Below are 22444 nucleotides of genomic sequence, written 5' to 3' on the forward strand. Positions count from 1 at the left end.
TGTTGCAGTGGCTGGATAGAGTGGAGCATTCACTTCGCAGAGACACAGCTAAGCAAAAACAGGAGACCTGATCCACAGGGAATACAGTTGTTGTATCTCCTACACCTTGACTTCAATTGTCTGCCCAGGATTCCTTTTTTTTGGTGGATTCACCCAAGTGCCTTGTAACTTAGTTATTGTTTCTATTACTATCGTACAAGTTTTACAACTGTAATGTTGGCATACCTGTGCAGGCCAACTATTTCCACCCTCCCCCCCCCCCTCCAGTAGCAGGTCAAAAGTGGTCACTTCATTGTTGGTTCGCATGTTATTACCTTTTTTCTTTTGTTCTATGCCGATACTAGACCTGACATTCTTTGGACATTTCCTTGTCGCTACCCCGGAGGGATACTAAGACCTTTGAATATAAGCCTACAGGCTATGGGACCTCTAAACAGCTGTGCCTACTGGATTATTCATCTTGCTTTGTTACATACATGCTCCCTCCAGGAAATCCACCTGCCCTCAGATCATTCTTCACCATTCTCTATTCATATGTTACATAGTTACATAGTTTGTGAGGCTGAAAAAAGACATCAGTACATCCAGTTCAACCTATGATGCGCGTGCGTGTTTGCTGTTAACCGTACATTGTATACCCCTGTATGTTGTGGTCTTTAAGGTGCCCATCTAATAGTTTTTTGAAACTATCGATGCTCCCTGCTGATATGTCTGCCTGTGGAAGCGAATTCCACATCCTTACTGCTCTGACAGTGAAGAACCCCTTACGTATTTTAAGGTTAAACTGTTTTTCCTCTAGTTTTAGTGAGAGGCCACGTGTCTTATTGTATTCCCTTTCTCTAAAAAGTTTGTTTCTTATTCTAGGGTCACCAGTACAGTATTTGTACATTGATATCATATCCCCCCTCAATCGTCTCTTCTCCAGAGAGAATAAGTTCAGTGCTTGTAGTCTTTCCTCATAGCCGATGCCCTCCATTCCCCTAATTATTTTCGTTGCCCTTCTCTGGACTCTCTCCAGTTCCAGCACATCCTTCCTGAGGATCGGTGCCCAGAACTGGACAGCATACTCCAGATGTGGCCGGACCAGAGTCTTGTAGAGTGGGAGAATAATCTCTTTATTTATGTATTCTGTTGGCTTTGCTTGCAGCGGCTTGGCATTGCATGCCACTGCCAAGCCTGTTGTCCACTAGGACCCCCAGATCCTTTTCCATCTTAGATTCACCCAGAGGTTTCCCCCCTAGTGAGTAGCTTGCTTTCATGTTTCTGATGCCCAAGTGCATTGCTTTACTTTTTTTTAACATTAAACCTCATCTGCCATGTAGTTGCCCACCCCATTATTTTGTTCAGGTCTGCTTGTAAGGTTTCCACATCCTGCATAGAAGATATTGGCATGCTTAGTTTAGTATCATCCGCAAATACTGAGATTTTACTATATATCCCCACCTCTAGATCATTTATGAATAAGTTGGTCCCAGGACAGAACCTTGGGGGACCCCACCTTCCACACCCGCCCAATCCGAGTACTCCCCATTAATCACCACCCTCTGGACTCTCCCCTGGAGCCAGTTCTCTATCCAGGTACTCACCCTATGGTCCATACCTACATTCCTTCGTTTGTACAGTAAGAGTTTGTGGGGAACGGTGTCAAAGGTAAGTATGTACCCCTATCAATTTCAACCTTACCTACTCTTCTTATTCCAGGGGTATAAGCACGCTAATCTTTCAAAATGTTTCATTCTCTTGAGCATTTTCTGTTATTGATATGCATGGTCGATATATATTTTTAGTATTTACTGTGGAAGGGCTGGAATGTCTCAGCAGCCAACATTTACATCCCTCCTCCCTTCTCCGCAGAAGTCCTCAGAATTCTTGCTAGCTTTTTATTTCACCATCCCAATATTCCTGCATTGGTTGTAGGGGATTTCAATAACTTTTAGTGATGCTCGGCTGGATAAATTCTCTACCTAATCCCAGAATCAAGTGGTAGTGGAGGGTCCAACCTCCTTTGCCAGACTTTTGTTAAAGATGGGATTACAGGATGTGTGGCTCATCAAAAACCCACAAACTAGAACTTATTCCTGTTGCCTCTCATAGGGGTCTCTCCAGAATTGACCTCGGCCTTTGCAATGGCGAAATGCATCCTATAATTCCGCAATCTCAGTATGAACAAAGATCTATCTCTAATCATTTTCCCTTTTGGGCTCAGGTCATAACCTTTGGCTAGAAAAAAGATTCTACTGGAAAGTAAATCCATTCTGGCTATCCCTGTTAAAAAACCCTGATCCTATATCACATATAGTGATGAGCCGAACACCCCCCGGTTCGGTTTGCACCAGTACACCGCAAACAGGGGAAAATTTTGTTAGAACATGTGAACTCCATTGAAATCTATGGGACTCAAACATGAAAAATTAAAAGTCCTAATTTAAAGGCCTAAATGCAAGTTATTAACCCAAAAAAGTGTATGGGGGTCTGGTTACTGACCTGGGGATACCAATGCAAAAAAAATGTTTTAAAAATTATTGTTTTTACAGGAGCAGTGATTTTAATGATGATTAAAATAAAACAATAAAATGAAAAATTCCTTTAAATATCGTGCCTGGGGTGTCCCCTTAATGTGCCTGTAAAGTGGCGCATTTGTGCGATGTACGTAGCCTTCTGCAGCAATACTGATGTTTCTAAAGGAAAAAATGTCATTTAAACTTGCTCCTGGCTGTAATGTATTGCTGGCTCCTGGCAATACAGATAAAAAAACATGACAAAAAATGGCGTAGCATACCCCCCCACCAGACCCGAAGGGATGTTTTTTGTTTTTTTTTTCTATTTTTCAAGTGCGGCGGGGCGAACTTTCCGCCGAGCGCCCCATTTGTTTGTGTGTTCAGTCAGGAACCTATTTCCTACTTCACTTCAGTGGCATGGGGAAGCAGCAGCCTTGCCGCACTTATTACAGTTAGTGTCCTCAGAAATTGGGCATAGTTCAAGTTGGAGTATCCCACTCATCCCTTCTCCCATCCAAGTTCTAAAATAAAACATAAAAAACAAATCCCCTGGACTGTTCATTGTCTGAGCCAAGTCTTAAAGTGATACGTTTTACGAACTGTTGCTATGGGTAACCCAGGGGAATCCACACTCAGCAGATCCCAAGGGGGCAGTGCTACAATTGTTTAAAAAAAAATACATAAAAAATTTGCACTCACATGTATTAGTGTTGGTTCCCTGCACTAGGTGCATACAGCATGTGTAGATGGGCCTGTCAGTCTGACTCTGGCATGGTTTTCATGCACTTTATTTATCGTTACCATGTTTTTTATATTGTGAGCTTCTTTCCTTTACACTCGATCATTCCTTCTTCCCTGGCCTTTAGGCTATGAATGAGCATTACCACAATGATCAGACCCTACCTGTATATTACCCTGCTGTATACCTGTCTATTTTATACAGTCATATATTGCAGCTCCAAATGATTATCTCCATCTGACAGCCTTTTTTTAAACAGCTTAAAATTTTGAAGTAAATTGAATAAATATAATTCAATTTATTATTAATGTAGCATTTTCAATATATAAAATGGCCTTTGAAGAAATACATATGTAGCACTGTCCCTGAAGGGGTCACTGGTTAAAATGGGTCCTATGTTTCTGGCCTCGACCTTCTCAAAGACCTCAGCCCCTCTAATACACTAGGCTAAGAACACCAACACAGTATTACAGGAAATCACAAACAGTAACACTAAGTATCCAGAAATAAGGCTATTTTTAAAGAACCACAGGCACCAAATCAATTAGTAAATGACAAACATAATATATATTGGTGTCAAACAATGTTAGCAATAGGCATGCAGAGATAAACGGTAAGATAAAGAATAATGGTAATAATACACTTTAGTAGGCAGGATAATTAGCAATAATGACAAGGCATAGGATGACAGGTCACGTGACAAAGACAATCCCTAAAGTGATTGTAAATTCTCGTAATTTTTTTTTTTTAAATAACTATACTATATATATAGTATACTATAAATTTATACTTAACTCCTCTGTGCAGTGGTTTTGCACAGAGTGGCCCGGATCCTCCTCTTCTCAGGTCCTTTTTCAGTGGGTGCTCCTGGCCCCTCCCTCCTGTCAAGTGCCCCCACAGCAAGCAGCTTGCTATGGGGGCACCCGAGCCGAGCAGCAGCTCTGTGTGTCCATTCAGACATTGAGCTGTGGTTTGGCCCCACCCCCTCTCGCGACTGGCTAATGGATTTTGATTGAAATTAGAGGGAGCAAATGGCACCGCTGCTGTGTCTCAGCCAATCAGGAAGGACAGTCCTGGACAACCAAGGGAATCATGGACATCGCTGGATAGGGATAGGGCTCAGGTAAGTATTAGGGGTTGCCGGGGCTGCTGCTAGACACAGAAGGTAAAATTTGCAGATGACATCATATTGATGCTCACCAATCCCCTGTCATCCTTACCTGTCGCGTACAACATCCTGCAAGATTTTAGCAGACTGTCATACTACAAGATAAATAACTCGAAATCAATGATCCTAGACCTAGGTGTACCTCCAGATATCAGCCACACCCTACAAAATTTGTGCCCCTTCCCATGGACAAAAGACAAAGTTCCCTATCTAGGAATATTTCTTACACCTACTGTATCTACATTACTCCCCATGAACCTTTCCCCTCTAAAACAAAAAATAAACTCAGATTTGTCCCGTATAGCCAAATTGGAAATCTCATGGGGTGCAAGAATAGCAACCATAAAAATGACCGTACTTCCACAGATTCTTTACCTCTTCCGCGCGCTACCAATACCCTTTAACAAATCCCATCTAAAAATGCTCTGGACAACCGAAAAAGCACGTATAACATACGATGTATTAACTAAACACAAATATCTAGGAGGAGCTGGTCTCCCAGACCTATCCTCCTACCTCTGGGCCACACATCTCGGTCAGATCAAGAATTGGTTTCCCAAAAATGAAACTACCATGTGGTCCCTATTGGAATCCAACTTGGTCCCTACAAAAAATCTGCAACTACTACTTATATGTGATAGATGGCTCCCCTGGAACCTGTCAAAGCTTCCACCGACTATTAAAGCGTTGTTAACTGCTTGGAGACTACTTTCCAATAAACTCCCTCTGACCAATATACTTCCAGATTGCTCTATACCAGTATCCCTCCTAGAATTGAAAATGTATAGACTCAACACATGCCCCCTTCTAAAATTCAAACTTACGAATTTATCTCAGTTTTATAATAAAGGTAAGCTCAAAAGCATAGAGGATCTATCTCGAGAATTTAATACTTCAACAGACCTTAATCCCACCCTATCAAAAATTTTGATATTACTAGCCAAACACCGCCTTGTTGAACTTCCCATAAACGCAAAATCTTGGCAACTATATATGTTTGACCCCCCACAAAGGAAAGGCATATCTTTCTTCTATGACACCCTGAATAGCGATTTACCCACATTTAAAACCATACATATGTCCAAGTGGGAAGGACATCTAAAAAACACTTTTACTACACAACAATGGCAATACGGTCTCAGTTCCATCTACATATATTCTCATTGCACAAACCAGTGGGAAATTACCATAAAAATGACTAAAAGATGGTACTTTCGAAAATGTCAGCTAATATCTCACCCCTGTGCTGGAGAGAATTTGTACTAGTGGGTTCGTTACACCACATTCTTTGGGAATGCCCATCCTTAACCAGCTTTTGGAAAACGGTCTTCCAAAATATAGCTACCTACACAGGTATCCTAACTCCTCCCCAGATAGAACTAGCTTTACGTAACATAGGTATTGGCAATTACCCTCCCTCCTACAGAGAAGTAGTAACACATATACTCCTAGCATCAAGGACACTAATACTAAGGAAATGGAGATCTACACTTACCCCAAATTTTTCAGAAGTAATCTCCTTGGTGAATAGCAACTTACAGTCGGAAAAATCCTTAGCTATTAATACATTATCGTATAGCAAATTCATGGTCTATTTGGCCGCATGCTCAACATTTTAAGAGTTGATAAGTTATATTAGCTGAATTATTGTTGTTATTGTTCTGGTATCGCCCTGTGGCACCAAGGTCATTGATCCTTCGGGTATCGGTGCTACGGGGTTGTATCGTGATTCAATTCACCTTTACCTGCCATACTGTTATCTCAATTGTTAATAGACTACACCTGTAAGCTGTTACTGTTATCTCTTTGGCAATTGTTTCCTTACTTTCCATGTTGTTAACCCCTTTGCATGAAAAAACAATAATAAAAATCATTGTTAAAAAGAAAAAAAAAAAAAAGAACAGGCTGAGGGGCGGGGTCTGGACATGGCCACGTGAGGACGCTCTTAAACAACGAGCTCCGGATCTCTCCCCCCGGACCCGACATTTACAGCGTGCTAACTTCGGCATGACCCCCGGTAAAGAGAGAGGAGGAAAGCGGGGGACACGCTCCACGGCCCGAACAACAAGTAAAAAGAGGTAGGGGGAGGCGATACCCCATTTCTTTCGATCCCCACGGCAAACAAACAAGGTGGATACGGGTGCTGCTCCAGAGAGAGACAACGGACAAGAGGAAGGCGGAGAGAGAGAGACAAGCCACACTGAGGCGAATACGCTAAACATAGCACCCCTATCCATGATGGCTACCTCACCTGGCTCAGGAGGATCAGATCTGCAATGGCAGATGCCGCAACCGCAGACAGATCCAGAGATACGGGCCCTGTTAAGAGCTCTCCCGACCCGCTCGGAGATAGAGTCAATGGTGCTCCGCATTGAGGAAACCCATCGGCGGGATCTGCAGGCGGTGAAGGCGGAAGTGCAAGCAGCCTCAGAGAGGATACAGGCAGGAGAGCTATCGGCCTCTGTAGTGGAAGCAAGAGTAACAGCACTGGAGAAAGCACAGAGGGAATCAGCAAGTATGGCTGTCTCCACTCAGCTCCACTTAGAGGAAATAGAGGACAGGAGCAGACGAGGCAATCTTAGGATAAGAGGCATACCTGAGACCATAGGAAGAGAAGGTATACGGAAGACAGTTGCGGCCATCTTCCAAAAAGTTTTGGGCTCGGATATTCCAGAGACGGTAGAGCTGGATAGGGCTCATAGAGCCCTGGGACCAAGATCCACCAACCCAGACAGACCAAGAGACGTGATATGCAGAGTGCATCATTTCACCCAAAAAGAAAGAATATTGCGGAAAGCATGGGATCTGAAGACAATTAACCTGGATGGTGTGGATATTAAAATAATACCAGACCTATCAAGAGCAACGCTACAACGCAGAGCTATCCTTCGGCCAGCATTAGATGTTGCTCGCCGGGAAGGGTGCACGTACCGATGGGGATACCCTTTGGCAGTGTTCCTGCGGAAAGGCTTCCTTTTTTTTTTTTAGAAGTTGGGGACACCCTAGGAGGAGAAGGGGAGGTAAATGGGGGCCCCTGACGTGTACCCTTACAATTAATGAGCCTGCAGGCACATGTGGAGAGTTTAAAAGAGCAAGGGATAACATATGAGAAGGACGGGGAGTGAATTAATGGGATGGGGGGATATTGGCGATGGTAGGGGGGAACGGGGAGTAGAGTGGGGGAGCAGGGAGGGGGGGGCGGGAGAAGGGGGGATACCGCCTCTGTTGGCCTGCCTCCCTTAGACAGCATATGGGAATAAATATGGCCCCACTTTAGCCCCTCACATGGGCACTACCTCATCATATCCTCCCCCCCGTTTCTTTACCTCCTTTTTTCTGTTCCCCCCTTTTTTTTTTTTTCCTCCATTTCTTTCCCCCACTGCCCTCCTCCTTATTATTCTGTGTGTCTTCCGGTCCATAGTCCCTCCCTAGTTCTCCCCATGGAGTCCTACACCTTGGGTTTTTTACGAGGTTAGGGGAGGTAGTAGTATAGGGTGAAATATGGCTAATAAATAAGAAGGTATCTGTAACGAGGAAAATGAATTGCATGATTTGATTAAAATCCTGATAAAGGAAAGTCGGGTCGGGAGAGGAGAGACCGGAGACACCTCTTTGGCTGTCTCCAACCTTCGCTCCCTTGAGGCACGCGACCGGATTAAAGGTCTTTGACCAACGGACGCCTAAAACGCCTCATTTTACGGGAGAAAGAGAAGGAGAGGGAATTATTTCTTTTTCCTCTGCTCTTTTCTAGCTCCCCCCCCCTTTTTTTTTTTTTTTTCATTGCCTTCAATTTTTTTTTTTTTTTGATTTCTTAAGCCCACAAAATGGATACCATAAGGGTTTGTTCACTAAATGCTAAGGGGTTAAATATCCCTGAGAAGCGTAGGATGTTGCTCTCGGATTTAAAAAGTTCACACACTGACATAGCCTATATACAAGAGACCCACTTCAGGGAAGTGAAAACACCACTGCTCAGAAATAGGTTTTACCCATGGATTTACCACTCTACAAGCTCGAATATTAGAACCAAAGGAGTGTCCATAATGATATCGGGACAGGTACCGTGGATATGTTCGCAGATTAAGGCAGATTCAGAAGGTAGATTTCTTTTTCTAAAAGGAAATATAGGAAATATTAAAGTAACCATGGCATCAATATATGCTCCAAATAGTCAACAAGAAATTTTTCTGACTAGTTGTTTAGAACAACTCCAAGAGTTTAAAGAAGGTCAACTGATTCTGGGAGGGGATTTAAATTTGCCTCTGATTCCATCAGAGGACACATCATCAGGTTTCTCCTCGGTACCACAGAGAATCAGGAAAAAGATCGCGACACAACTACCCAGGGCACAATTGATCGATATATGGAGGTTACTACATGCGGGGGAAAAGGATTTCACATATTTTTCGCCCCCACACGCCATATATTCCCGATTAGACTACTTTCTCATCCCACACGCACAATTGCATTCAGTACAGTCAGTGAAAATAGGGTCCATAACATGGTCAGACCACGCGCCAGTGACACTCATATATAAATTACAAGAGACCCCACTTACTAGATCACAAACATGGACTATGAATAAGAGTCTTTTACAAGATGTGAATGTGGTTACAGAAATAGAAAGAGAACTTAAATCCTACTTTCAAATTAATGTAGATGGAGAGATAGGCATGGGAACGGTATGGGAGGCTCATAAGGCTGTGATCAGGGGAATTCTTATTAAACATGGAGCTCGAATTAAGAAACTCCGGACACAGCAGATGACACAACTTCTTCAGACATTACATAAGTTGGAATCTAGACATAAACATGCACCTAATGACGAACGGTTAAAAGAACTAACCACCATACGTAAACAGATAGTTGATCTTATGCAACATAAAGCAAAAGTGGCACTTCAGAGAGGCCATAAGGCAGTGTACGAATCGGGAGATAAATGCGGGAAGATGCTGGCACGTACTATTGATGATACAAGAAGGAGGGCTTATATCCCCAAACTTATAACCCCAACAGGCCAAAAAGTTGATAGACCTGAGGACATAGTTAAAGAATTTCGGAATTACTATCAGGCACTTTATAACCTGAAGGAACAGCCTGTGAGACCAGAGGAAATGGCTAATTACCTTGCCAAATCCGGTATGCCTTGCCTACCGGAGGAGGAGAGGGAAGATTTATCAGCCAAAATAACTCTGGGGGAACTACAGATAGCAATTAAAAACACCAAAGTAGGGAAGGCACCGGGGCCAGACGGATTCCCTATATTATATTATAAGACCTTCTTCTCTGTCTTAGGCCAACGAATGATAGACCTGTTTAATGAATCAAGTTCAAAATCACCGTTACATAGAGACATGTTACGGGCACATATATCAGTACTCCCAAAGGAAGGAAAAGATCCAACAGCATGCCCCAGTTACAGACCCATATCGCTACTTAATGTGGATCTGAAACTTCTCTCAAAAATCATTGCCACTAGATTACAAAATTATCTACCTTCTTTGATACATCTTGATCAGGTGGGCTTTGTACCCACCCGAGAAGAACGGGACAACACGGTGAAGGCCTTAAATCTTCTGAATCTGGCCCACGAATCTAAACAGGCATGTGCCTTCGTGGGAACGGATGCAGAAAAGGCTTTCGACCGTGTGAGTTGGAAGTTCATGTTTTCTGTGTTACAATATATTGGGGTTGGTCATAGGATGAGAGATTGGATAGCACAACTGTACTCTGCCCCCACAGCCCGGGTTAAGGCGAATGGGGTATTGTCTGAGGAGTTTGGGATTTTAAATGGTACAAGACAGGGCTGTCCATTATCCCCTCTGCTATTCACACTTACGCTAGAGCCCTTCCTCTGTACCATCCGGAACAACTCAGATATTAGTGGCATAAAAACGGCAGGTACCCAACAAAAGCTTTCAGCATACGCAGATGATATGTTATTTACCATCACAAATCCTTTAATATCTCTCCCGAACCTATTACAGGAATTTCGCTATTATGGAGCAATGTCAAATCTAAAGATTAACTTAGGTAAATCTGAGGCTATGGGAATAGGGACAACCTCATCCCTTACAACATTACTACATACCAACTTTAATTTAAAATGGACAAAAACAGCTATAAAATACCTGGGGACCTGGCTGCCCCCGGAACCTTCCCAGGTATATACATTGAATTTCCCACCTCTCTTGAATAGGATCTGTGAGCAACTGCAAAAATGGCAAACGGGACTGAGTTCCTGGTTTGGCAGATGCAATATACTAAAAATGACAGTTCTCCCCAAATTCCTGTATTTGCTTCAGGCTCTGCCCATTTCAATTCCGCCTGGGTATTTTAGACAGATACAGTTGGCATTTTCAAGATTTATCTGGGCCAAACGGAGACCAAGAATACAGAAATACCTCCTGTCTTGGCCCAAGGAGAGAGGAGGATTAGCTGTACCAGATCTGTCAAAATATTACCGGGCGGTACATTTGAGCAGACTTATAGATTGGTGCCGCCACACAGAGACAAAAATATGGACTAACATTGAACAAGCGCAATGTGAAATACCACTTAATAGATCACCATGGTGCATAGGAACATTGCCAAGGGATATGATGCGACATCCAACAGTGGGGACAACAATTCAGATATGTGCTAAACTTTTTTCTAAACTAGCTCTTTCTTCAAAATATTCTCCATTAACGCCTATACTGGGGAATCCAAGGTTCACCCCAGGAAACCAAGATAGGCGTTTTTGTGATTTGAGGAAAGCAGGGATATTTCAGGCTTCTCATTTTATAGAGTTGGGAACCTGGGTATCAGTAAATACTCTGACTACCCAGGGAGGGAAATATGGATTAGATCAGTGGAGGGCACTCCAACTAAAACATTTTTTACAATCATTACCCCTCCCAGGAGAAGTTTGATAAAATAAATACCATCTTTGACAATATGTGTGTACAAACGGGCCCGGTATCACATGTGCTCTCAAAAACCTATTCCCTGATAGTAACACCAAATTCAGATTTCAGACCCCAATATATTAACAAATGGGAGAAAGAATTGAATTATAAATTTACAAATAAACAATTACAACATATAATAAAATTCACGTTTAAATCCTCCATTTGTACACGAATCCAGGAGACAAATTATAAACTATTGTCCAGATGGTATTACACGCCGACACGTCTCCATGAAATCTCGCCACAAATGTCGGAAAAATGTTGGAGATGTGAGGAAGAAAAAGGGACCCTACTACACATCTTTTGGAAATGTCCTAGGTTGGAGGGGTTCTGGAGACAAATAAGAGAGGTAGCACAGAAATTTGTTGAACAAATAATACCAGACGATCCAATATTCCTACTTTTCCATGCGCCTGATATCTCGGGTAGACAATATAAAAGATCAATTTTACGTCACTTTTTGGATTCTGCTAAAGCATGTATCCCATTGCGATGGCGGGACTCTAACCCTCCGACCATTAAGATGTGGGGGGATAAAGTAGAGGAAATAAATAGATTTGAAGATTTGATCTTTTCAACACAAGACGGTCACGAGCAATATATTAAAAAATGGGCATTATGGAACCAGTTCATGGCATCAGATGAAGGGAGAGTAATGTTTGGGGACTCTTAAAAGGGACCATGGGGGAGAGTAAGGCTGGTGGCTCATGCTCTTCCCCCCCCCCCTTTTTTTTTTTTTTTAGGAGCACGGATAGTGTTTGCACGACTATGACACTAAAAGAGAAGGATTCATAAAATAAGCCGAGTGTCCCGTTAGAAGGGACCTGGCAAACACTTAAGGGCACTGAGACATTAGGGTGGAGACGTTAGTAAAGTAAGAGGGAACACAAATAGACACGGGCCCCCCCCCCCTTTTTTTTTTTTGCGATAGGGTTAGATGCACTCATTTACAAACAAGAATTTGAAGGATTGACCGTATCACTGGAAGGGATTATACTATAAAGTACACTTAAGTAATACACCAGAAGGGATCAGGTTGACACCCAAAAAAGGGCACGGAGACCACAGGGTAAAGTAGCTAGTAAGGAAACAGGAACACATAAAAAGACACAGAACATATATTAAATAGGCAAGGTATGGGTATAAGAATACTAGGACACATACACGGAGGGGGAATCCCCCCCTTTTTTTTTCTCCCTTTGGGGGGGGGGAGGGGAGGGGGAAGAAGGGATCAACACGGATGGAATGGTTCAGTTGACCATTGGCGGGGAGGGAGAGACAGGATTTAAAGAATGAGGCTTGTGCGGTGGGAGGACAGGTGGAGTATTAGATTTCCTGGGTGGTGGTGTTTCATCCCGGAAGGATAAATGGATAAGGAATTAAAATATAAACGTGTGAACAGGTGTGGAATACTCTTTGGTACCCTCTTGGGGGTTTGATATGAAGAGGGGGGAAAAGAAAGAAAAAGGATTTCCCCTTTCTTCTTTTTTTTTTTTTTCCCCTCCTCTTTATTTGAGGACTTTTTTTTGTAAAAAAAAAAGAGAAAAAATGTATATTGAAACATTGGAGGCTCCCGACGGAGAGTATAAACAGGATGAGGTCAAACATGTAAAATGTTTTTTCTCGGTTTTACCTATGTATATGTGAAAAAAAAACGAAAGTATATGTTGGTATTGTATAACTGGGAAATATGGATAATGTTATGAGGTTTCTCCTTTGTTTCACTTGTTATAATAAATAAATAAAATTAAAAAAAAAAAAAAAAGAAATACGCAACACTAAAAAAAAAAAAAAGAGAGAGAACACCTATACCAAATACCAGCCCTTAAAAGGACTTTTGTGGACCTTAACAGAGCAATTTGTGTCACTGACAGTCTGTCCCTGCTGCACACAGCCAACCTCTCCCTATACTGACAAAAAGCAGAATGTAAAATGGCCGCCAGCTCAGGTCTATTTATAGGGTAGGGGGCATGTCCATGTGCTGAAATGTTTCAATTGGCTGTCCCGTTCCACCTGATGGCTGTGTCATGGGTCAAAGTTCTCCCCAATGTAAACTAATATGGCCGCCGCAAACAACGCCATATGTTTGCAAAATCGGCGGGCTGCGAACAAGCAAAATTTGCCACAAACCACAAGGCCATCCCTATTTAAAAGTACAATTTCAGTGTTTGCAGATGACACCATGCAATGCACTGGATTACCATGCATGCAGGATGTCTCCAACACACAAGCCAACCTCAATGCACTGTTTAATTGGGCAACTATTTGGAAAATTAGGTTTAATGTTGATAAATGTAAAGTTATGCATTTGGGTGCTAAAAACATGCATGCATCTTACATACTAGAAGGAGAACATCTGGAGAAATCAATGGTGAAGCATCTGGGTGTTCTGGTAGATCATGGGCTTAATAATGGCATGTAATGCCAAGCTGCAGTTTCCAAAGTGAGCAAAATCCTTTCTTGTAAAAAAGGTATGGACTGCAGAGAGATATAATCTTCTGCCTGTACATGCAAGACCTCATCTAGAATATTCATTTCATTTTTGGGCACTAGTTCACATAAAGGATATTGGGGAACTGAAGCAATTGCAGAGAAGGGCAATCAAACTGATAAGAGGCATGGAGGAGCTCAGCTGAGGAGAAAGATTAGCTGAACTAAATTAATTTTCTCTTGAGAGGTGGAGATTAAGAAGGGATATTATCAACATGTATAAGTATATACAGTGGGGATAAAAAGTTTGGCCACCCCAGGTAAAAATTTGTATTAATGTGCATAAAGAAGCCAAGGAAAGATGGAAAAATCTCCAAAAGGCATCAAATTACAGATTAGACATTCTTATAATATGTCACAAAAGTTAGATTTTATTTCCATCATTTACACTTTCAAAATAACAGAAAACTAAAAAATGGCGTCTGCAAAAGTTTGGGCACCCTGCAGAGTTAAGTATCTTGTACTGCCCCCTTTGGCAAGTATCACAGCTTGTAAACGCTTTTTGTAGCCAGCCAAGAGTCTTTCAATTCTTGTTTGAGGTATCTTTGCAAATTTTTCCTTACAAAAGTCTTCGAGTTCTTTGCGATTTCTAGGCTGTGTCACGCACTGCTCTTTTAACCACCTCAGTACTGGGCACTTGAACCCCCTTCCTTCCCAGACCAATTTTCAGCTTTCGGTTCCCTTGCACTTTGAATCACAATTACTCAGTCATGCTACACTGTACCCAAATTACATTTTTATCATTTTGTTCACACAAATAGAGCTTTCTTTTGGTGGTATTTATTCACCGCTGGATTTTTTATTTTTTGTAATATAAGCGAAAAAATTGTGAAAAAAATATATATATTTTCTATTGTCTGTTTTAAAAGAAATCCAATAAAATCAAATGTTGTCATAAATTTAGGCCAGAATGTATTCTGCTACATGTCTTTGGTAAAAAAAAATCCTGATAAGTGTATGAAAATAGGTTTGCGTGAAAGTTATAGAGCCCACAAGTTGATCAGTCTTGATGTACTGACTACCTACCTCATTTCTTCAGGCCCTAAAATGTCAGGAGAGTACAAATACCCCCCAAATTACCCCTTTTTGTAAAGAGGACAGTCCAAGGTATTTAGTAAGTGAGTACTGAAATAGTGAGTTTTTTGAAGTTGCATTTTTTTGGCCACAATAGTTTTGGTAATGAAGATTTTTTTATTTATGTTTTTTTTTTCACAAAATTGTTATATTAACAAGGTATTTCTCACACATGGCATACATAAACTTACAAATACACCCCAAAATACATTTTTCTACTCCTCCTGAGTATGGCGATACCACATGTGTCAGAATTTTCCACAGCCTGGCCACATACAGAGGCCCAACATCCAAGTAGCAATGTCAGGCGTTCGAAAGCCATAAGTTACACATTTCATTTCCTATCCCATTTTTGAAGGCCCTGGAGCACCAGGACAATGGAATTACCCACAAAATGACCCCATTTTGGAAAGAAAACACCCCAATATATATTCTATGAGGCATAATAAGTCTTTTGAAGATGTCATTTTTTCCATAAGTTTTTGGGAAATGTGGAAAAAAATAAAAACGTATTTTTTTTCCCCCACAAAGTTGTCAATTTATAAGATATTTCTAAAACATAGCATGTACATAGCAAAAATGACACCCCAAAATGCATTTTGCTAGTCCTCCTGAGTATGGTGATACCACATGTGTGAGACTTTTCCACAGCCTGGCCACATACAGAGGCCCAACATCCAAGTAGCACCGTCAGGCGTTCTAAAGGGATAAATTACACATTTAATTTCCTGAGTACCTATCACATTTGTGAAGGCCCTGGAGCATCAGGACAATGGAATAACCCACAAAATGACCCCATTTTGGAAAGAAAACACCCCAATGTATATTCTACGAGACATGATGAGTATTTTGAAGATGTCATTTTTTTCCAAAAGTTTTTGGAAAATGTGGAAAAAAAATAAAAACTTTTTTTTACACAAAGTTGTCAATTTATAAGATATTTCTAATACATAGCATGTACATAACAAAAATTACACCCCAAAATGCATTCTGCTACTCCTCCTGAGTATGGCGATACCACATGTGTGAGACTTTTCCACAGCCTGGCCACATACAGAGGCCCAACATCCAATTAGCACGGTCAGGCATTCTAAAGGCATAAATTACATATTTCATTTCCTGAGTACCTATCACATTTGTGAAGGCCCTGGAGCATCAGGACAATGGAATAACCCACAAAATTACCCCATTTTGGAAAGAAAACACCCCAATGTATATTCTATGAGGCATGATGAGTATTTTGAAGATGTCATTTTTTTCCAAAGGTTTTTGGAAAATGTGGAAAAAAATAAAAACTTTTTTTTTACACAAAGTTGTCATTTTATAAGATATTTCTAATACATAGCATGTACATACCAAAAATAAACCCCAAAATGCATTCTGCTGCTCGTCCTGAGTATGGTGATACCACATGTGTGAGACTTTTCCACAGCCTGGCCACATACAGAGGCCCAACATCCAAGTAGCACCGTCAGGCGCTCTAAAGGCATAAATTACACATTTCATTTCCCGAGTACCTATCACATTTTTGAAGGCCCTGGAGCATCAGGACAATGGAATTACCCACAAAATGACCCCATTTTGGAAAGAAAATACCCCAATGTATATTCTACGAGGCATAACGAGTCTTTTGAAGATGTCATTTTTTTCCACAAGTTTTTGGAAAACGTGGAAAGAAAATGAAAACCTACTTTTTTTACACAAGTTGTCAATTTCTAAAATATTTCTCACACATAGCATGTACATACCAAGAAAGACACCCTTAAATACATTCTGATACTCCTGAGTATGGCAATACCACATGTTTGAGACTTTTCCACAGTCTGGCCACATACAGAGGCCCAACATCCAAGTAGCACCTACAGGCTTCTAACACAGCATGTCAAGAATTACACCCCAAAATACATTCTGCTGAGCAAAGGGTAAAAAAATGATTACCTGTGGTTTTAGCAGGCGCGAATACTGTCCAAGCACAGGAAAAGCATTGGTCCAGACAGCCAATGGAGATGTTCAGGAATTTTCCAGGCAGCAGGCAGGGATATACCAAAGCATTGGTCCTGGCAGTAGTTCAGTTAGCAGGCATAGGCATGGCCAGTTCAGGTGGCAGGCATAGGCATGGTCAGTTCAGGTGGCAGGCAGAGGCATGGCTAGTTTAGGTGGCTGGCAGAGTCATGGCCAGTTCAGGTGGCAGCAGGCAGCACTATAAGGCTTGGGGGCCTTGGTCAGGTAAGACCTGAGGACAGGGGTAGAGGCTTCTCCCACCCAAATCTCTTTGAAGCCTCTGAGTCTCCAGACCCTAATCCGAGAAAACAAAAACCTGGAGAAAAAAAGTTTTCTTCACAAGGAAATTCTATTCTGGAGCCCCTCCCCTGTGTGAGACCCCTGTGTTGAATAGTACAGTGGCAGGGCAAACAATCAGTTCCAGGAGGCAGGCAAAAAGCATGGCCATTCAACAGGCTGAGATCAATTCATGTGTTAGGCAGAAACATGGTTGGCAGAGACATAGTCGATAAACAGTCCGGGTCATACACAGAAATAGCAGAAACTGGAGAAATATCTTCACATCGTAGTCGACAAACAGTCTGGGTCATACACAGAAATAGCAGATAGTGGAAAATGTCTTTACTATACTAATAGTGTACTGAAGTGTGATAAACATGATAGCACCCTACAATACAGAGGCCTGGCTGGGAGGGACATTGGGGACAGTAGTATCGGGTGTCGCGGCAAATTCCTCTACTTGAACATACACAACGGTTTTTTGGGGTTTTGAGGCCTGTGTAGATATGAGGGAGGATATCCGGGAAGTGCCTTTCATGAAGTCTGGCTAATGCATCAGAGCGAATTTGTTCAGGGGGATGGCCATGGGGATAGAGAAGGGCCATGATAATGTCCTCTTGAAATTTTAGATAGGCTAGGGATCCTTGGGTACATTTGGAAAAAATAACATAAGAATTGAACAGGGCTAGCTGAATTATATAAATGGCGACTTTTTGTATACCAGAACAGTGATCTCCTGGTGGCCAAGTAGGGCTGCATCAGCTGGTCGCTCATATCCACCTCCCCCATGATTAGGTTATATTCATGAATGCTTTTTGGCTTCTGGATGGGACCTCATCTTGTCTGAAGTTCCACCAGGGTGTTGTCATGTATTGTGGAAAGGATGTAGACGTCCCTTTTATCTCTCCACTTCAGAGCTAGTACCTCTTCATTACGCATACTGGCTTTTTCACCCTGATTTAATTTTTGGGTGATTAATCTCTTTGGGAAGCCCTTGTGGTTGGACTGTGCTGTCCTGCAGGCCACAGTCTTTTTCAGGTAGAGATGGCGGAAAAGTGGGAGACTTGTGTAGAAATTGTCTACATATAGGTGGTAACCCTTCCCAAACAGTGGTTCTATCAGCTGCCAGACGACTTTGCCACTTGTCCCCATATAGGTAGGGCACCCAGGGGGGTTTAGCTCACTGTCCTTTCCCTCATAAATTTGGAAATCATAGATGTAGCCCGTGGCCCTGTCGCATACCTTGTAAAATTTTACCCCATATTTGGCCCGTTTACGTGTTTTATTCCAAGCCTTTCGGTGAAGTGGACTAGGGATTCAGTCACACAAATATTTTTATCAGGGGTAAACATTTGCTTGAAGCTGGAGCAAAAAAAATTGATTAGGGGCCGAATTTTGAAAAATTTATCGTAATTTGGATGATTTTGGGGGAGGCACTGGGCATTGTTGTTGAAATGTAAAAAATCGCATTATCATTTTGTAACGGGTTCTGGGTAGACTTGCATATGATGGCAAGGTTGGGTAGACCAGTAGGAATGGAGTTCATTTTTTTTCTCAGACCCATGTTGAGGGTCAGTCCAAGGAAAATTTTAAATTCTTCCACGGTGAGGGGTTTCCAAACAAAAGGGCGGGCATAAGATGAATCAGGATTGCTGGCAATATGTTGGCTGGCGTACAGATTACACTGCTCCACAATGTAGTTCAGCAGGTCATCCGTGAAAAACAAATGAAAATAATAAAGCGGGGTTACATTATCTGATTGTATTTGAGGGCCTGGCTGTGCTGTAAAAGGGGGAATTACAAGTTCTGCTGAAGTATCGGGAAGCCATGTAGGATATAATAGAACATCCGGAAGGCTAGTATGGGCCCTGCCTCGTTGTGGGTGGGATGCCCCGTTACCAGCAGCTGGCTTGTCATGTAGGAATGATACCACTGCACAAGGACTTGCAGAACTGCTGTTGGATGCCTGCATATAATCGTGGACGTGGAGTGCTGCGCTGCTGGTGGATGCCTCAGGAGTCGTTGCACTGCTGGTGGATGCCTCAGTATGTGTTGCCCTGTTGGTGGAAGCCTGCACCTGCTCAAATTCCCTGAGCCTCTTTGGTAGGATTCTGTCATCCTCCGTTTTCCATTTCAGAGCCACTGCTTTGTACTGGCTCATACTCGCTATCCGAGTCTGATGGAGAGAGTTCCTCGCTACTCTCATCCGACATACTCTGGAGAATATGGAGAGCCTCCTGGCAGCTATATAATTTTTTAGCCATGTGGACAGATGTGCACAGATGATTTCTGGGACAGATGTGTGACAGATGTTGAACTGAGATGCGGCAGATGTTCACTGGGACAGGTGTGGCTTTATTGAATCCATTTTTCCTTCTACTCGTGAGATGTTCCCTGTGCCACTGGCTGCAATACAACCCCGAAGCATGATTAATCCACCCCCATGCTTAACAGTTGGACAGAGGTTCTTTTCATTAAATTCTGTGCCCCTCTAAACATACCTTTGCTCATTCCAAAATGCCAAATGGCTTGTCTATATGTTCATTTGCAAAGTTCAAACACTGATTTTCGTGGTGAGGACATAGAAGAGGTTTTCTTCTGATGACTCTTTCATGAAGACCATATTTGTACAAGTATCTCTTTATAGTGGAATAGTGTACCACAACTCCAGTGTCTGCCAGATCTTTCTGGAGGGATCGTGCAGTCAAACGTGGGTTTTGAATTGTTTTTCTCACAATTCCCGCAAGCTGTTCTGTCTGATATTTTTATTGGTCTTCCAGATCTTGCTTTAACTTCCACTGTTCCCGATGACTGCCATTTCTTAATTACATTCCAAACAGAGGATATTGACATCTTAAAACACTTTGCTATTTTCTCATAGCCTTCTCCAGCTTTGTGAGCGTCACCTATTTTCAGTTTCAGTTTTCTAGACAACTGCTTAGAAGATCCCATGGTGCTGATTGTTGGGTCAGATGAGTCTGGGCATTTAAAACCTTTGAGATTGACATCACCTGGTCTTCCCAGACGATGATTGAGAACAATCCATGACACTGGCAGGTCTCAGCCTTGCAAAGGGGGCAGTGCATGCTATAAATACTGCAGGTTGCCCAAACTTTTGCAGACGCCATTTTTTTGTTTTCTGTAACCTTGAAAGTGTCAATGATGGAAATAAAATCTAACTTTTGTTGACATATTATAAGAATGTCTAATCTGTAATTTGATGCCTTTTGGAGATTTTTCCATCTTTCCTTCTTTATGCATATTAATACAAATTTTTACCTGGGGTGCCCAAACTTTCGATCCCCACTGTAAATGGTCCAAATACTTCTAATTACCTTGGAGTAAAGTTATTCGTGTTAAGGAAAGGTAAGGCAAGAGGACAAAGGGGCACTCTTTATGTCTGGAGGAAAAGAGATATAGAGAGAGCAGGGGGAGTGATCCAAGTGTAATATAAAATGTATTTATTGGAGTGAAAGACAAATGGCAACACAAACGGTAAAATAATTCACTCACCAATAGGTTAGGGCCTCTGGTAGCATTCTTCTGCATATCAGGACACCTAGGTACAAGCAAACACACCAGGGGAGCCAGACAAATTTTCAGGCAGTTTTAGGTACATGTAAATTAGCAACTCACATGGTACATAGGAAATGGTGCTTTTTCTTTTATCACCACGCGGTCAGTAGCTGGCTGTGGCATGTGGAGCATGGAGTCTCTTCTGTAAAACATGCAGCCTGTTGTCTACAAGTAGGACCAAAAACCAACTGGGATGGAGGAAGCAGACACCAAAAACAGTTTGGCTTGAGAAAAGGGTTGGGTAGTCTAGAAACATGTAGCCCCACCTTTCTGATGTCACTTCCAGGCTGCTCTGCTTCCCAAACGAGTTTGTCAGACATCTTTTTTGGTTTCTGCTTCCTCCATCACAATTAGTTTTTGACACCACTTGTGGACAACAAAGCTGCAGGTTTTACAGAAGAGACTCCATGCTCCGCGTGCCACTCTATGTGCTTAGGATTGTGTATATGGAGGTTTTCTATGTGTGTGTGTGGGGGTTTTTTTTTTTTGTTTGTTTGTTTGTTTTTTCCTCTGTGGGATAAACTGAATGGACGTGTGTCCTTTTTCAACCAGACTAACTATGTTACTATATGTAACTATGTTTTATTTCAACAGAGACCGAATGAGGACTTCAATCAATGTGGTTGGGGACTCTTTTGGAGCTGGCATCATCTATCACCTTTCCAAAGCTGAGTTAGCTGCTATTGATGCCAAACATGATGTGAAGGACGGGACAGATATGATGAAATTGCACATAATAAATCATGAAGGTGCAAAGAAACCAATCAGAGAGGGCATTGGCACCCCACCATTCTCTGGCTATGCCTCCTTGCCTACTGATGAGTATGAAGTTCAGGTAGAGCCATCTCTGCACCTTTAATTTTTACCCTTTGATGCATATGCTGTTATTTCAGCTGCATTGTGATTTCAGCAGTGAATTTATTTTTGAGTGCCAGCCTCAGGTTACCCAGCTTTCCTTGCTGACATTAGAAGGTCAATATGCTATGGGGGCTTTTCATGAAAAACATTTCATTAAGTATTTCTAGGTAAAAAATAAATAAATAAATAAATAAATAAAAACATTGTAAAAAAAAGCATGGTACATCTGAGTAGGTGAGATTTTAAATTGGGAGGTCCAACAATGCACAATTTCAAATGGAAACAGAATTCCTGCATCTATTTCAGCCACACAGGGGCTTTTCTCCAATGTATGACTACACCCTTACATGTGTCTTTAATAATCAATAATGTGGGCACAGTCAAATTCACTTTAAAATAATGGGACAAGTAATTTGATGGTGAATCTTTACCTTATGAACAAAGTATTACGTTATGCAGTAGCTTTAATTTAAAAAAACAAAGAGTTTACCCTAGGGCTTTGCTCTCGGTCGATGCCCTACATATTCCCTGCATAGGGTAGCAGTATATTTTGCAGCTCTTCCTAACCTATAATTCAGCATATACTGTACATGAATCATGGCAGCCAGAGTTCAAAACTCCTCCCACTATAAACTTTATTATAAGGGCTTGAGATCCTGGACAACCCACCTTTGCTCCTTTGCCGATGCATTTCACTTGCACTTATTACCGTATTTCCCAGCGTATAAGACTACTTTTTATAATAAAAAAGATACCCCAAAAATCGGGGGCCGTCTTATACGCCAGGTACTGTAGCTTCAGCTAGTTA

The 22444-nt window shown here is 41.9% G+C and overlaps 1 protein-coding gene across 1 annotated transcript in view; it reads left to right on the forward strand.

Moving 5' to 3' along the window:
- Positions 1-21740, forward strand: part of LOC309568668 (excitatory amino acid transporter 2-like) — a 292136-nt gene extending 270396 nt beyond the window's left edge. The window contains exon 9 of the mRNA XM_082274406.1: positions 21373-21740. Coding sequence (XP_082130532.1) covers positions 21373-21637 — 265 coding nt within the window. The 3' untranslated portion in view covers positions 21638-21740. The remainder of the gene's footprint in view (positions 1-21372) is intronic.
- The last annotated feature ends 704 nt before the right edge of the window (positions 21741-22444 follow it).

The sequence above is a fragment of the Pelophylax lessonae genome (genome assembly GCF_965119305.1).
Source record: "Pelophylax lessonae genome assembly, chromosome: 12".
Classification (NCBI taxonomy): Eukaryota; Metazoa; Chordata; class Amphibia; order Anura; family Ranidae; genus Pelophylax; species Pelophylax lessonae.